We start from the raw sequence: 15,434 nt of genomic DNA, 5'->3' as shown, positions 1-15,434 counted from the left end.
AAATCAATAGTTTGTAACACTTGACATTATAAGTAAAAAAAATATGTAAAATATTTACAGTAATTATATTGATTTAATTTTTACATCTTTAAAAATACTCATATGAATTCCATATACAAGTTAATTAACAATATACATGATAATTAACAGATAAAACAAATTTACATTTTTGTTATATTAATGAAAAACAATTGTTTCATTTGTTTTAAGTCATTACGAGCGATGAACTTTGATGAGTTCATGAAAACTCGTACTTAAAACTAATTTAAGAAAGTTAGCTCGCTATAAAAACAACAAAAATGATGTTATAGAAAATAATGAAAGTATTAATATGATAAATAAATAAAACTAGTTTATTTATTTCATTCTTTTTAATTTATTTAATTCTCCTTGTTGCATTGAAGCATCGCCATAAATTTCTTTAACTTTACGTTTCCGTTCTTCGTCATTCTTGATTTGATTTTTAATCTGTACTTTAGCCAAGAACGATGCATCTCTTCTGATTTCTCTTATAGCACCTTTCTTTTCTTTCTTCAATTTGTGCAACAATTTTTCTCTTTCTGCTTTCTCCTTTGACATTGACTTGTGTCTCTTACCATCAAATCTACAAGAGAAATAAATAAATAATTAATTAAATTAGTCAAACTATTTAAGTATTCATAAGTAGCAAAAAAATAGTACTTACACTTTTTCAATCTTCGGTTCATATAGTCTCAGAGCTTTCGGGCCCTTTTTTTCTCGAACTAAATATTTCAATTTTTTATCTGCTAATTTTTTTAGATCTTCATGAATTTTATTAACATGTACTCGAATATTTTCAGGATAATTCTCTACAGAATTAATATCTAATAATTTAACAATTGGTTCAAAAATAGAATATACAGCTTCTAACTCTTTCAGTTGATCTCTAAATTCATTTGTTAAATTGAGAGCTGTTACAAATGCTCGAATTCTAAAATTATCAGTTATATCACCTTCAATCAAGTCACTAGCTATCATTCGAATATCGTTGACATCAATTTTTAAATTTCTCTGGTCTTTATCAAGAATTAATAGACTTGAATATTGTCCACTACGTTTAAATGGTGGAACGATTTTAGGTAACATTAATGGCTTAACTGTTGCTAAATAAATAATTCCTCGGAGAAAGTTTATCGTTGAAGGTGAAAATCTTTTACTCATTAATGTATACTCTAAAATAAGAGTGGCAACAAAAAGTCCTTTTGAAATGTCTGTCTTCTTTTTCACTTGACATCTTAAGAGTATTTGTGACATGAATACTAAAGAAGGTGTAACTACGGGATGCCTAAAATCTGATGTTGGAAAAATAAGAGAAACTAATTTAAATAAAATAAGAGTATCCAATCCTGGATATTTCTTTTGTTGCACCTTGAAAAGATTATATTTTTCCTTGAGAATATTTTGAACACATGTGGCAGTATTCGTGGCGCTAGCTTGAGCCAAATCAAACAAGTATGGACACAGTTCATCACAAATTTGAAAATATTCAACTAACTGTTCTGTCTCGTTGGTACAAGCAGAATCAACGATATATTTCAATAAATATTCAAATACTTTACATAATTTTTCTCTATTTCCCTGACCAAGTGTCCAGTGATTGCATTTTATTATTCGTTCTACAATAATCGATTGATAATCTGGTTTCTGATTCTGTAACAACTGCTTTAATTCTTCATAACTTTCTGGTGCATTAAATGTGTAAGGTAACTCCTCACGAGCTTTCTCCATAATTTCTTTCCGCCTTTGAAGATCTTCTCTAATCTCTTTTACTCTGTTTTCATCATTTTCTTGAAGTTTTTGAACATTCAATACACCATTAGTCAAAACATTTACAGGCTTATCTTCAAGAATTTTAATAACGGAATTTTTTTTATCATGTTCATTATGCACAATGCCTTCTTCATCTTCACTGGATGTTTCCGATTCCTTTAAATCAGATAAGTCGTCTTCATCATCATCTTCATTATTTTCATCTTCTACTTCTTCTTCGTTAGTAGATTGGTTGACTTCCTCAGTATGATCATTTTCTGCTTCATTCTCATCATCAGAGTTATCATCTTCTTCAGAATCATCTGAATTACTATTATTGACCTCTTCATGATCAGACTGATTTATATTTTTATTACTATTTTCTAACAGTTTACCATCTTCTCCATATGCCAAAGGCTCCTCAACAATCTCTTCAACTTCAAACCCATCTTCTAAATCATCAGCGGATCTATGTTTGATCTGTCCATTAATATTATTGATGAGTCCCTTCATTCTTGTAATCCTGTCTCTTTCTAAAGCTTCTAATTTTTCTTTTTCCTCTTTCATTATTTCTTCCTCAGACTTTAATCGATCCGTTGGATTCCCTCTGCTTTCAAATTTAAGCTCTCTAACCGCTCTGTCATAGTCATCGATTTTAGGTTTTATTTTAAGTTCATCTTCTGTTTTCTTAGATGATTTTATAAGAGGTACAAGATCTCTCCATTCAGAATCTAGTTTTTCAGTTAAATCAATTGTCTGTTCTCTAATTTTTTGTTTTTCTGCCTTTCGTTTTTTTGATTCTAGAATTAATTGTTCAATTACATCTTGTCTAGATAAGGGTGCATTAGGTTTTGATAAAACTCCTCCTCCAAAATGAGCATCATCAACAAATTGTTTGTCTAAATGACCTTTTCTAACATTCTCATCATCACTGAATTCATCATCACTTCTAGGATCATCAAATTTTTCTATTTCTTCGAGTGTTTGACCTCTATGAGTCAATACTTCATCATCATTAAGATTGTAAATGCTTTGTTTTTTATGAGATTTCATTCGAGCCGCTGCAAATCGAGCCATAAACTTTTCTTCATCTGTCATGGACTTTTTTTCTCCAATTCTTTTGTCCATGAATATGTTATCTTTATCTTTTCTATTATATTCATGAAGAAGAGTATTCTTACGTTTTTTAATAGCTTTTGAACGTGAAATCCCCGGAAGACCTCGGTCAGATTTACTTTTTTTTCCTAAAATTTTATTTTTATCTTTATTTACATGAATTTCAAAAGGATTAGTTACTTTTTTAATATCCTTTAATCCTTTCTTTGCTGCTTTTTCAGATAAATTTTTCTTTTTATTAGTTTTGCCCATGGTTAATGTTTTTGTGCCTAAAAATAATTATATAATTATGTCAATACAATAATTGATATGAAATTGTTAATTAATAATTAAGTAACTTTAATTTATCGACATAGATCCGTATTAACAATTGCAAAATATAAGTATTTGTTCAAACATTGACATTTTTTAAAATACAGGTTAAAACCTTATAAAACTTAACCTAACACCAGAGTTATAATTTACAATTACCTTACTAATTATATTTATTTATAAATATAACCACAATATTATTTATTTAATTATTAATTGTAACATGGAAGCAATAACTTTGGATTTTATTTTTATTAAAATTTTACTTTTTTCTCACGTGTTTAAATAACAACAAAAGAATGAGGTACCACGCATTCGTCGTCATTAAATGTACAGTATGTAGTAACGAAACTATATCAAGACGATGTCATAACCCAAAAAAAGTATTATCATTTTCCTCCGATAGATGAATTTCAAAGAACAGGGCGCACGCCATTGAAATTTTGTTTACGTCTAATAATTTTGTCTTCAGATTTCTGCTTAGGTTTCATCATTTATGTAGATGCTAAAAACTTCAAGTACACGATATTTAAACGAATGGGTTAATACCTTTAATTATTGTAATATCTTATTTACGGTTTAATGATCAATTTTATATTGTTTCAATATCAGAACTTCAAAACGACGTAGTTATAATACAGATTAACTCTAAAATAATTCTCAACAAATTGAAGACTAATCTGGAGGTAATTTTTATAAGTTTACTCATGAATATAAATATAAACAAATACGTGTTGTAAATTGTTTTAATTGTCATTGATTATTTAATTTTTATGAAATTGATAGTAATTTCATTTATTTAGACTAAATTTTGAATTCACAATGGGATTGGAAGAAGAAATCAATCAAAAATTACGACTACCAAAGCCATCAACAATCGCAAAATTCGAAGCAATATCTAACGCTGATGATTCGTGTTCTTCACCGTCATCTTCTCAATCAGAAAGATCATGTCGCATTAGATCTCGCAATCCTAATGTAAATTAAAATGAAAAAGGAACAATAGTAAAATTATTTTATTTATGTAAATATATACATTTAAAGATATATGTTGTTTTCAGCTTTTTTTGCAATCTGACACATGTCATGAAAAACCTTACAAATATGAGGGACCTAACGAACACGATATTACTGCATCAATAATAGAGGTTATTAATCATTTGACATGAAATAATTAAATAATATATTGCTAGCGTCAGTGCTGGACCTTGTATGTAATGTTTTTTAAAGATACGCTTTCAAGACCTTATTTTTATTGTATTTATAATTTTAAGAAATATTTCGTTGACATAAGTGTAGGACTTTATTACAGACAAACCCTTTTTTATAGAAGACACAAAAATATTTCTTGAAAGTAACACAGTAAACATGGCACTAATATATTTGCATTGTTGGTAAAAATGGAGATACAAGATTCTGCACTGACGCCGACGATAGATATAGATTCGACGATCGCTACAAGATGTATATTTTATTCACCTGACTCAATGAATTATTTCCGTATTGTAGGCACATGGAGGAAAAACTTCTACTAATCAAGATGAAGTAGAAATATGGAAAACAAGAGTAGAAAAAAGTCGATTACAGCAGTTAACTGAGAAAAAGAAATTATTGAAAGAAGCTGAAGAAAAGAGATTAAAAGAAGAAGAAAAAACAAAAGAAGAAACAGAAAAAATAGAAGCAGAAAAATTGATAAAGAATACTGATGACAATAAGGTTTTAAATCAATCAGAGAAAAAACCTAAATTTAAAAGAAATGTATTGATGAGAACAATTGTACAGAATTTAGAACTCGGGGAAATACCGTCAGCAATTGTAAATTCTACAAGCAGTGGTAAGAATGATATTAATAATCATGAAAATACTCCTATGTTAAAACAAAGTCTTGAAGACCCCGATTTTTATTATCTTCGAGATACATCATCAAACAATTTTGATGAATCAGACGATTTTCGATTTGAACATCGGGGCGTAAAAAAGACAGTTACACCTCGACACTACGCTTTGCATGAAATACCTGATGAATGTTTTAAATTTCGAAGAAATTAAAAACATATTGTTTAAATTATTCCTAAGATGGGGGCGGGCATTGATATCTTTATTTTGTTATAGGTAATAACAAGTAAAGGAGGTATTAATAATTCATACATATTGACATGAATCAATTAACTAATGAAATTAATTTATTTTTATATTACAAAAAATATTAAATAAATTTCAATCTTTGATTTTATAAAATTAATTATTAAGTGAGCCAAAAATGTTCATTAACCGATACCCGTCCCCTTTTCTTAACTTATAAATAGTACAAATCGATTGAATGACAATCATTGCTAATAGAAAAGCGATTATATTACCAATCATGACGAAAATGATATTTATAAAAATAAAATGTAAGTCTCATTGGAATATATACAGTATTCAATTATAAGACTTTCATAAATATTGCTCACTAAATAATTATTAAATAAATTCGATTATATAAGTTTGTAAGTTCCATGCGAAATTAATTATTGTAAAAATAAAATGCAAAAAATTCTATTTTGCATTGTGATTTTTTGATAATAGAAAAACAAAATTACAAAAAATTCATATTTTTATTTTCTTTCATCAAATTTTTATTTCTATTTTAAACAATCTATAACCTTACTTGTATTTAAATAAATGTAAATCCATAGCTTGGATACAATACTTCTTCATAATGGTTACCATGGCATCAATCTACAGAGTGTCAAAACAAAACACGTGGAAAATATACCTGAAAATGTATAGTAGTTTTCGATTATACAAGTTTTTAGATGAGTTGAAATATTTGAAGAATTAAAAATTATTTGATTATAAAGTAATTGACAGTTAAACGATGACGACTTTTTTAAAGAGCTTCCATATCAGAGATGGTGAATACACCAAAGTTATTTATACAATGGTATGATATATAATTACAAAATTCAATAGAAAGTACTTGTTCAGCATAGACAAAATCATTTTTTCAGATTAAAGAACAACGATATACTGATACAATACAATTATTGATCGATTTGTTATCCAATCATCCAGAGGTAAATGGAGTGTTTTATTTTTCCAAGTGAAATGAAATAATTATTTTAAATTTTTAATAGAAGTCTATTCATTTTTTTAGTCTCGATCCTGTTTATCTTTGCTGGCTTATTGTTACTTTTACACTCAAGATTTTCTAGGTGCATCTGAATGTTACGAAAAATTAGTTCAATTGTATCCTGAAGAAAGTCTTTACAAATTATTTTATGCACAAGCTCTGCATCAAGCTTGTATGTATCAAGAGGCTTGGAATGTTTGTGCGGGAATTACCAATCAATCTCATCTAGATTCAAGAATAAAAAAATTACAAGCTGCTATCAAATATGGCCAAGAAGACATAGTAGCTGTTAAAGGTCTCCTAGACCAATGTCCTCCTGATGATGCTGATACAGACATTAATTTAGGATGCCTTCTCTACAAAGAAGAAGAGTATGAAAAAGCTTTAAAAAAATTTTTAGGGGCCCTTCAAGTTGCTGGATTCAAACCTCACTTATCATATAATGTTGCCTTATGCTATTATAGATTAAAAGAATATGCAGCATCTCTAAAACATATTGGTAATTAAAATTGAAATCAAACTTGTAAGCGATGGACTTTTACTGATTAAAATTCTGTTTATAGCTGACATTATTGAACAAGGAATCAAAGAACACCCAGAATTAAGTGTTGGAGTAACAACAGAAGGATTTGAAGTAAGAAGTGTTGGAAATACGTTAACTCTTCATGAGACAGCCTTAACTGAAGCTTTTAATTTGAAAGCTGCCATTGAATATCAGTTACAAAACTGTAAGTATTTTTTTTAAATGTTTTATTTTCAGAAAAATACAAGCTATAAAGTAATAAATTATTCATGAGTATTACTAGTTAATTAATAATGCTCATTATTATTGTACATATATTCCAGATAAAGCAGCTAAAGAAGCCTTAACAGATATGCCTCCAAGATCAGAAGAAGAATTAGATGCTGTTACATTACACAATCAAGCGCTAATTAATATGGACACAAAACCAAGTGAAGGATTTGAAAAATTGCAATTTTTATTACAACAGAATCCTTTTCCGCCAGAAACATTTTCTAATTTGCTTCTTCTATATTGCAAATTTCAATATTTTGATTTAGCAGCTGATGTTCTTGCTGAAAATGTGCATTTAACATATAAATATTTAACACCAGTAAGTATGGACAAAAGTGGGAAGCTTTTTCTTTAATTATAAATTCCATAAATCTTTTATGATATAATTTTAATCAGAATATTTAGATCGGGAATGTTTACATTTCTTTGAATGTTTTTCTCTGACATTATCTTCTGAATCATCACTTGAACTTTTACTGTGCTTCCTCTTTCTTTTTTTCGACTTTAAATGTTTTTTCTTCTTCTTTTTACGTTTTTTTTCATCATCAGAACTATCGTCATCAGAACTATCAACAGATTTTTGTTTACTTTTCTTTGATTTTTTTTTCTTTAATTTTTCTTTATTTTTTTTTACTTTGACATCATCATTTTCCAACTGTGGCTGTTGATCTGACGTTGAAGATGGAGGTAAATCGTCTTGAATTTCTGGTAATAATTCATACTTTTTGCCATCAATACTTCCAAAGCAGTCATGTTCAAAGTGTCCTTGAAGACCACATTTCCTACATGTACGATTTAACACTGCTTGAAGTTGAATTACTTTTTTTTGTGGAGGGCCGACGGTTTTTCTTTTTTGCTCATCTTTCATACGTTCAATTCCTGTGGGATCTAAATCGGTACCGTCACCTTGGTTTACAAGTTTCATAGATAATCCTATTTTTCCATCATCTCCTATGGATATTATTTTACACCAAACATGTTCTCCTCTTTGAAGAACTTGAGCTACATCATCAACCCATGATGAGCTTACCTTGAATTTTAACAGTAATATTATTAACAATGATAAAAAAACAGTAAATAATTATCTACTGATAAACATGGTATAAACATATGAACAATTGTTTATTTAAAATATTATGATAATTTTTCTTACTTGGGATTTGTGTATTAAACCTTGTTGTTTAAATCCTGGTATTTCTACAAAAGCACCATAATTTTGTACGGCTGCTATTTTTCCTTTAAATATTTTATTAATTTCACAACTTGTCATATTTTATGCACTAAAAATAACTAAGAGTTAGTGATAATTATTGCCATTATCTGTCATTAGTCCAATAATAATGTTGTTTGAGGTTAGTTAGAGCAAAACAAAATAGATTCAGGGCTGTCGCCTTAGAAACAGTAGCCCGCGGAATTTTTATTGTAAAATTACTACAATTGATAATTGACATATTCTTTTAATATATTTCTTTATTTTTAATTATAAACTACTAGTTGATAAATGCATGATATCCATATATAATTTTAAAAAATATTCACTATGATTTATTGATAATTGTGTTATATTTTAGTATCTCTACGATTTCCTTGATGCTTTAATAACTCAACAAACATCTCCAGAAGAAGCTTACAGAAAGCTTGATGATCTTGCCAGCAAACATTGTGAGATTTTACGTAAAACAACTAAGCAAGTGCAAGAAGCTCGACTAAACCATGATGAAGCAGCAGTGAAAAAAGCCGTAAATGATTATGAAGAAGCTTTGGAGCGTTATATTCCAGTTTTAATGGCCCAAGCTAAAATTTATTGGGACCTAGGAAACTATATTCAAGTTGAAAAAATATTTCGTATGAGTGCAGATTTTTGTAATGATCATGAGGTTTGGAGGCTCAATGTTGCCCATACCTTATTTATGCAGGAAAATAAATTCAAAGATGCCACAGGATTTTATGAACCCATAGTGAAGAAAAAATACGACAATGTATGGGTGAAACTGCAATTTTTGACAATTATCTAAACATTTTCCAGTAATGAAAAAGCTCATTTGAATTTTATTTTTTTAGATCCTAGATGTGAGTGCCATAGTTCTGGCTAACTTGTGTGTAAGTTATATCATGACATCTCAAAATGCAGAAGCAGAAGAGCTAATGAAAAAAATCGAAAAAGAGGAGGAAACGATTGCTTTTGAAGATCAAGATAAAAAATTATTCCACTTATGTATCGTCAATATGGTGATTGGAACTCTTTATTGTTCCAAAGGAAACTACGAATTCGGGATATCAAGAGTAATGAAGAGTTTGGAACCATACAATAAAAAATTAGGAACTGATACTTGGTATTATGCTAAAAGATGTTTTCTATCACTTCTTGAGCAGTTAGCCAAACAACTAGTAGTCTTACAAGATGCAACAATTCAAGAATGCATACAATTTTTAGAGCATTGTGAAGTTTATGGAAAAAATATCCCTACAGTTATTGAGCAATCATTTGATCCTAACGAGTTGTCAATGGGTCCTCAGGGAAAACATATAGTTAGTTATGAAGCAAGATATTTAAAAGCATTATTTATAAAAATACGAAGGTCTTAACATGTTGTTAAAAATGAAATATTTAGGAAATGTTGTTGATTACTTATATAATAAGTTTTTTATTGATTGAAATGATATTTAATAAAAAACATTGAAACATTTATTACTTATTTACAGCTTATTATTCTTTTGATTATTCTACTGTTCAATAATCTAAACAAGATCACATAATAGTTTAATTACCAAGCAGGTAATCTTTTTATAACTTGTCTGTACCACATTAATCCACTTAATCCAGATAGTAGGTACCAGGTAAAGATGTATGATAAATGTTCATTTCTGAGGTCAACTAGTGTTTGACCAGGAATAGGTCCATTTGGTACATCACATTCTTCAGTTAAATCAATGAAAACAGGATCAACACCAACTTCTAATGCCATAGAACCAATATTACGATAAGACCATATACCAGTTTCTGGTCTGTTTGCTTTCATAAAAGGTGGTCTTTGTTCGGTATGTCTCACTAGACCAGTTATTTCCACTACTCCTGAAACATGTCCTAATTTTTCAGGAGGCATTTTATCAAGACGAGTTCTTATCCAGCCTCGATTCACCAAAATAATTAAATCTCGATCTTTGACTTTGAATGGAGTCACAACATAATATCCTGAATATTTATTACTACCCCCCATACTTGATACACTTTTCTCAGATGCCGGCTTACCATCTAAAATAAGACTTCTTGGTCCAAGTAAAAACTCTTTATCATACAAGAATTCACCTTTTACTTTAACTGGCATATATTCCATGTCTTGTAGCTGACTTAAATCATCAGGCAAAGGTACTGGAGAACTTGTAGTTCTTTGTTTTAGTTCTTCAATAAGATTTAGTTTCCATCTTCTCCTTTCAACTTGCCAAGTTCCAAGAATAAAAGTTATTATAGGGATGCTTATTAAAGCATACTCAGTAAATCCAGGTGCATCATCATCATCATCTTCAGTAACTCGTTGAAACTTTGAAGTTACTTTTGACTTTTTAAATCTTAATTCAGGTTTTTCTAATTTTACCACTTGCTGAGATAAATTTTTATTAAAATTTAAAATATTACATCTTTTATTAACTTTTAAAAGCCGTGTGATCAATGATGTTATACTCATTATTTATAATAAAACCTTTTGAAAAGGTATCTTAATTTCTATAAATTCTTTTTATATTTTACTGTATTTCATTAAAAATAGTATTCAATATCCATGGAGGAATTGTATTTAAAAAACATAACCTCTTCAAGAGAAACAAATCTACTGTTCACGAACGTGATAGCAGCAAATATGGAGCACATTTATGTATAGGTGACTGTGCATGAATATATATAAAGTTTATTTGTGTGTATAACCATATGAATTCAGCAGTATTTTCATAGAGTGAAAGATTTTTTCTGATATTCTATTTGTTAATTTGCTGTTTATGATATTGCCATAGTTGTTTGAAAAATAGTTGAGTGCAAAATTACACAACTATTAAAATGGTTGTCGATATGGAATTAGAAAACGCGAAAAAAAGAGTTTTGGAGTTAATGAAGCAGAAAGATGAGATTGAAGTGACATTACGAGAATTGAAACTTATTTTAGATACTGTAAATATAATAGAAAATGAAATTATATAAAATACATATTTGAATTATCTGTTAATTTCTAATTTTTTTGATAATTATTACAGAATCATGTAGGCATGAACGATTCATTGGTTGATTCTGAAGGGTATCCGCGTGCTGATATTGACGTCTATCAAGTGAGACATGCCCGCCATAAAATAATATGTAAGTTTAATTTTTTCTTAATAAAACAAACAATGTATTAAGAAATATCGAATTGTTGATAATTTTTAGGTCTTCAAAATGATCATAAAGTATTGATGAAAAGAATTGAAGAAGGCTTAATTGAAGTACATACAATATCAGGAAGAGATAATGTAGCAATGGATACAAGTCCATCAATCGATTATCCAATTCGGATGGAACAAGATGCTCCAGTTAGTGCTGAAGCTGATAATATGTTATTAGAGCCATTCTTGAAAGTAAATCTTGTTTCATCTGGTTCTCCAGCAGAACTAGCGGTAATCAAGTTGCTAAATAGTAATTAGAAACATATTTCAATAATGAAAAATTTCTTGAAAATAATAACAATGGTTTTTACAGGGGATACAACTGAATGATTTGATTATGGAATTTGGTTCTATTAATTGTCAGAATTTCAGAACTCTGAAAGACATAGGTGATCTTGTGGAGCAAAGTCGTTATAAAGAGATAATGATCAAAATAAAACGTACAGATAAATCAACAGCAGTGTTGAAATTAATTCCCAAGCCGTGGTCTGGGAAAGGTTTGTTGGGATGTAATGTTAATGTTATTGAAACAGTAGAAAGATAAAGAAACAAAAAATGTTTAATAAATATTATTATTTTAATTATTACATTTAAATCATTATCATATTATCATTATTTACAATGTAATTACGAATTATAAATGTATTATTAAATTATATAAAATTATAACTAAGTTTTTTTATTTATTAGAATTCTGAAAATAAAATATTCAATTCAGCAAATTACGTTTGACTCAAAAAATTTTTAATTTATCCGCCAAATCTGTTTTATCAATTTCATGTTGATAAGAAGAAAAATCATATCATCATGCTCAACGAGAGTTATGATGGCTAAAGCAGAGATCTATCTAACTGACTGACATAGAAAGATCATCAACAAACACTTTACTCACTGCTAATTTAGTAATCAATTAATTAATCAAGAAACGGTGTTTATTTGATACAAAATCATCATTTTATGTGGAAAATTCCCTAAAAAAGCGAATGATGAATCATTTAGCTTATAATATTGAAATGATCAATATGAAATGGTAAGATTTACATAAATCGACAGATTTCATAATTTTTTAGAAACTAGTAAGTCATTCAATCCATTCAATTATAGTCGTTATCAGTTCTATTATTAGATAAACAATAATTAAAATATTTATGAAAGCATCATGATATCGATACAACAAATGAAACTGATAGATATTAAACTGTAGTTTATACCTTCAATAAAGGCCAAGGTTTTTCGATAAACTAGTTTGACCTCACGATCGATATCCACTTTGATAATAATAGAAATCTTGTAAAATCGTCGTCTACATTTACTTGTGTTTTCTCTATTTTTCAAATCGTTATGCAAATGAATAAATAACAATAACCAAGGTCAATAGGAAATCTATAAAAGCAATTTCAAGTTTATCTCTGTGATATTGAAAAGCCTGGAGGCTTTATAAGTAAGTCTATATCTCAATAAATTGCTTACAATGTGAATCGGTATAAGAAGTATTCTTTTAAATTTTAATTATAAATTAATTTTATTTTTTGTTCTGTAGATTGTATCCACCATGAAGGCATTGACGGTGTTGTTGTTAACCTTCTTCATACTTCTAGCAAGTAAAAAAGGGTTGACTTATTCAAAACCAAGAGTAACATTTCCTTTACGATATGTCGATCACTCAATCAATATCCGTTCATCAATGTCTGAGGAAATTTCGCTGCCAACAGGGAAATGTGAAGATATGAGGGATCGCGATTTGTCATTGAATCTTCCGGGGGTAGCACCAAGAAGTCTATATCCAGGATTTATTGACAGCTACCGCGTTTCCTGTCTAAGCATTCCAGATAGTTTTATAGATGATGTGGCAGTTGGTTCTTTTGATTGTTTACCAAATCTACTTTACCTTGATATGTCACGTAATCGTATTGAATTTTGTGATTTTTTAGCTTTCGGTGGTCACGATAAACTAAGATCTTTAGTTTTAGATGAGAATAATTCTCCAGGTCATGAAGCAAACTTGATTCTATCACGCATTGATTACTTTCCTCGTTTGGAGCATCTTTATCTCCGCAAAAACCAACTGGAAGATATCACGACATCACTAAGACAGTGTTTTCCATCATTGACCCATCTCTATTTGTCAGACAATCGACTGGAAGGTCGTACCTTTGATTACTTAGAACTTCCTTATACTTTGACCCACCTTCACCTCGAACGTAATTGGATACGTCGTCTTGATAGTCGTGGACTAATAAATCTTTCTTCACTCTTTCTCGATGGCAATCGGATCCAGTCAATTTGCCACTGGCAGTGTCACGGTACTGCTTACTTGAATCTTCGAGGTACAAACCGATTGCAGTTTCTCTCAGTGTCGCGAAACGAGATTGCTTACATCGAGTGTGACAGCTTTGAAGATAGTCGTTATCTCAAGAGCTTGAACTTGGCCCACAATAGAATAGACACTATTTCTCCAGGAACCTTTGACGTGTTGCAAGAACTCCGAGATTTATCATTGAGTTACAACCGCCTGACGAGTTTACCGGATTTCCGCAGTGTCCGGATGCTGACAAGTCTTTCTCTGGATCACAATCTCTTACATAGTGTTCCAAGTGGTATTTTTTGTAATCTCCATCATCTCAAGTGGCTCTCATTGGGTGGAAATCGTATAAGAAACATTGATGTTAATGCTTTCGTTGATTTACCATCTTTAGAAGAGCTTGATTTATCAAATAATGAACTTTCTTATCTCCCTTCTGGCTGGATCGATAGCAACACGTGTCTTCAGCATCTAGATATCCGAGGCAATCATTTTAGTAGTATCGAAAGTCTTTCTATCCATAATGTGCGAAGTCTCACACATCTTTATCTTCAAGGAAACCCTCTTAGTCACTTGGATACACCTGCTTATTGGAGACTTTCGTATAACGTTAGTGTTTACTTAGACTATACTTCATCAGTGTACAGAGAACCTTGTTATGTGAGATGCGATCGTATGCACAGAGAGTATGTTATACCTCGGTTAACTTTTGGTGATGAGTGGACTTGGTAGTTTGACCAGGGCGCGGAAACTAACGAGCTAAACTTGCTTACGGATGAGAGAGATCGAGTTAGATAAATTGCAAGCGAATTGTGCGCTGATAGGAAGTAAATGCGTATGAATTTATCTAATGCTTGTTGATTTGAACAGTAGTTATGTAAATGATTTATGTATAGAGATATTTCTGTAATTTATCGAGAATTTGTTTATAGAAATTTTATTTACAATCAGTGTACCATCAGAGTAAATAAATGTTACTATATAGTTATTTTTATTCTATTCTATTTTAAATCTAATATTAAAATTGATATAACTCAATTATGTAATTTGTTATTGCAAGATTATAAAAAAACATGTTTTTTATCAACTATAACTGTTGTTACAAATAATCACATAGATTTATTGAATTTTTTTAGGATAGAAATTGTATTTGAAAATTTTCTAATTTTTGACTAGCTTTTTTTATATTGATTTTATTTCACATATTATGTTGAAATGTTCATTTGTCATGGAATATTTGTTCAGCTATGCTTTTTTAGTTTCATAAAATTATATTAAAAAAGTTTATTTCATGTTTTTTATACAAATTCTGACATTGACATGTTTTTTTATATTAATGTCTTCAAATATTTGATTTACTCTATTATCGGGAATAAAATTTTTAAAATACATAAAATACAATGACAAGAGATGAATCATGTGTAATTATTTAATCAAATAATTGTTGTTACGTATAATGAGAATAAATAAATTTTCAGTCAATCAGCTAAAACCAATAAGTTGGTCATGGATTTTCGTCACAGCGACTCAGCCAGTTATTGATGCTGGGTAAATCAGTGGTGCATTCATCTTATTAAAAATAGTATAAGCTGACAGTTCATTTATTATTAGAAAAA

The 15,434-nt window shown here is 29.4% G+C and overlaps 7 protein-coding genes across 9 annotated transcripts; 4 read left to right on the top strand and 3 right to left on the bottom strand.

The window, feature by feature from the left end:
• Positions 1-198: 198 nt before the first annotated feature.
• l(3)07882 (Nucleolar protein 14 homolog l(3)07882) lies at positions 199-3,143 on the bottom strand. Its single transcript, XM_035085142.1, has 2 exons — positions 686-3,143; positions 199-604 (listed from the first exon to the last, which is right to left on the bottom strand). The coding sequence occupies exons 1-2, from the start codon at positions 3,136-3,138 to the stop codon at positions 358-360; spliced, it is 2,700 nt and encodes an 899-aa protein (XP_034941033.1). The 5' UTR covers positions 3,139-3,143; the 3' UTR covers positions 199-357.
• Positions 3,144-3,611: 468 nt separating this feature from the next.
• Positions 3,612-5,734, top strand: LOC118068218 (uncharacterized). Of its 3 annotated transcripts, none has more exons than XM_035085448.1 (5): positions 3,628-3,739; positions 3,811-3,884; positions 4,002-4,176; positions 4,260-4,346; positions 4,708-5,734. In XM_035085448.1, exons 3-5 carry the CDS (start codon positions 4,021-4,023, stop codon positions 5,245-5,247), a joined length of 783 nt encoding a protein of 260 aa, XP_034941339.1. In that variant the 5' UTR covers positions 3,628-3,739; positions 3,811-3,884; positions 4,002-4,020; the 3' UTR covers positions 5,248-5,734. The 3 variants fall into 3 exon arrangements, with proteins under 3 accessions (XP_034941338.1, XP_034941339.1, XP_034941341.1); XM_035085450.1 differs by having other exon boundaries at positions 3,985-4,176; XM_035085447.1 differs by having other exon boundaries at positions 3,612-3,884.
• Positions 4,905-9,773, top strand: Ttc30 (tetratricopeptide repeat domain 30). The gene is made up of 8 exons (XM_035085443.1): positions 4,905-5,032; positions 5,877-6,124; positions 6,192-6,257; positions 6,338-6,812; positions 6,877-7,041; positions 7,160-7,428; positions 8,681-9,088; positions 9,171-9,773. The coding sequence occupies exons 2-8, from the start codon at positions 6,059-6,061 to the stop codon at positions 9,693-9,695; spliced, it is 1,974 nt and encodes a 657-aa protein (XP_034941334.1). The 5' UTR covers positions 4,905-5,032; positions 5,877-6,058; the 3' UTR covers positions 9,696-9,773.
• LOC118068219 (nucleolar protein of 40 kDa-like) lies at positions 7,047-8,476 on the bottom strand. The gene is made up of 2 exons (XM_035085451.1): positions 8,263-8,476; positions 7,047-8,139 (listed from the first exon to the last, which is right to left on the bottom strand). The coding sequence occupies exons 1-2, from the start codon at positions 8,377-8,379 to the stop codon at positions 7,498-7,500; spliced, it is 759 nt and encodes a 252-aa protein (XP_034941342.1). The 5' UTR covers positions 8,380-8,476; the 3' UTR covers positions 7,047-7,497.
• Surf1 (surfeit locus protein 1) lies at positions 9,773-10,978 on the bottom strand. Its single transcript, XM_035085446.1, has one exon. The coding sequence runs from the start codon at positions 10,790-10,792 to the stop codon at positions 9,875-9,877; it is 918 nt and encodes a 305-aa protein (XP_034941337.1). The 5' UTR covers positions 10,793-10,978; the 3' UTR covers positions 9,773-9,874.
• A 43-nt stretch (positions 10,979-11,021) lies between these two features.
• LOC118068220 (26S proteasome non-ATPase regulatory subunit 9) lies at positions 11,022-12,155 on the top strand. The gene is made up of 4 exons (XM_035085452.1): positions 11,022-11,268; positions 11,352-11,451; positions 11,521-11,747; positions 11,830-12,155. Exons 1-4 carry the CDS (start codon positions 11,158-11,160, stop codon positions 12,058-12,060), a joined length of 669 nt encoding a protein of 222 aa, XP_034941343.1. The 5' UTR covers positions 11,022-11,157; the 3' UTR covers positions 12,061-12,155.
• Positions 12,156-12,811: 656 nt separating this feature from the next.
• On the top strand, positions 12,812-14,803 carry LOC118068216 (leucine-rich repeat-containing protein let-4-like). Its single transcript, XM_035085445.1, has 2 exons — positions 12,812-12,957; positions 13,057-14,803. Exon 2 carries the CDS (start codon positions 13,069-13,071, stop codon positions 14,548-14,550), a length of 1,482 nt encoding a protein of 493 aa, XP_034941336.1. The 5' UTR covers positions 12,812-12,957; positions 13,057-13,068; the 3' UTR covers positions 14,551-14,803.
• Positions 14,804-15,434: the final 631 nt, after the last annotated feature.

This window comes from Chelonus insularis, unplaced genomic scaffold, assembly GCF_013357705.1.
Source record: "Chelonus insularis isolate UGA/USDA-ARS -01 unplaced genomic scaffold, ASM1335770v1 contig_399_pilon, whole genome shotgun sequence".
In the NCBI taxonomy this organism is placed as follows: domain Eukaryota; kingdom Metazoa; phylum Arthropoda; class Insecta; order Hymenoptera; family Braconidae; genus Chelonus; species Chelonus insularis.
Note: the sequence above shows the minus strand (reverse complement) of the source record. Positions and strands in the feature narration are given on the sequence as shown.

Excerpts from the sequence above, each read along its gene's own strand:
- Ttc30 (XM_035085443.1), top strand. The coding sequence starts at position 6,059 with ATGACGACTTTTTTAAAGAGCTTCCATATCAGAGATGGTGAATACACC. Across the intron at positions 6,125-6,191 it reads CCAAAGTTATTTATACAATG|ATTAAAGAACAACGATATAC; the intron begins GTATGATATATA and ends TCATTTTTTCAG. Across the intron at positions 6,813-6,876 it reads AGCATCTCTAAAACATATTG|CTGACATTATTGAACAAGGA; the intron begins GTAATTAAAATT and ends TTCTGTTTATAG.
- LOC118068216 (XM_035085445.1), top strand. The coding sequence starts at position 13,069 with ATGAAGGCATTGACGGTGTTGTTGTTAACCTTCTTCATACTTCTAGCA.
- LOC118068218 (XM_035085447.1), top strand. The coding sequence starts at position 4,021 with ATGGGATTGGAAGAAGAAATCAATCAAAAATTACGACTACCAAAGCCA. Across the intron at positions 4,177-4,259 it reads TTAGATCTCGCAATCCTAAT|CTTTTTTTGCAATCTGACAC; the intron begins GTAAATTAAAAT and ends TGTTGTTTTCAG. Across the intron at positions 4,347-4,707 it reads TTACTGCATCAATAATAGAG|GCACATGGAGGAAAAACTTC; the intron begins GTTATTAATCAT and ends TCCGTATTGTAG.
- LOC118068219 (XM_035085451.1), bottom strand. The coding sequence starts at position 8,379 with ATGACAAGTTGTGAAATTAATAAAATATTTAAAGGAAAAATAGCAGCC. Across the intron at positions 8,140-8,262 it reads GTTTAATACACAAATCCCAA|GTAAGCTCATCATGGGTTGA; the intron begins GTAAGAAAAATT and ends TTAAAATTCAAG.
- LOC118068220 (XM_035085452.1), top strand. The coding sequence starts at position 11,158 with ATGGTTGTCGATATGGAATTAGAAAACGCGAAAAAAAGAGTTTTGGAG. Across the intron at positions 11,269-11,351 it reads TGAAACTTATTTTAGATACT|AATCATGTAGGCATGAACGA; the intron begins GTAAATATAATA and ends TAATTATTACAG. Across the intron at positions 11,748-11,829 it reads GTTCTCCAGCAGAACTAGCG|GGGATACAACTGAATGATTT; the intron begins GTAATCAAGTTG and ends TGGTTTTTACAG.
- Surf1 (XM_035085446.1), bottom strand. The coding sequence starts at position 10,792 with ATGAGTATAACATCATTGATCACACGGCTTTTAAAAGTTAATAAAAGA.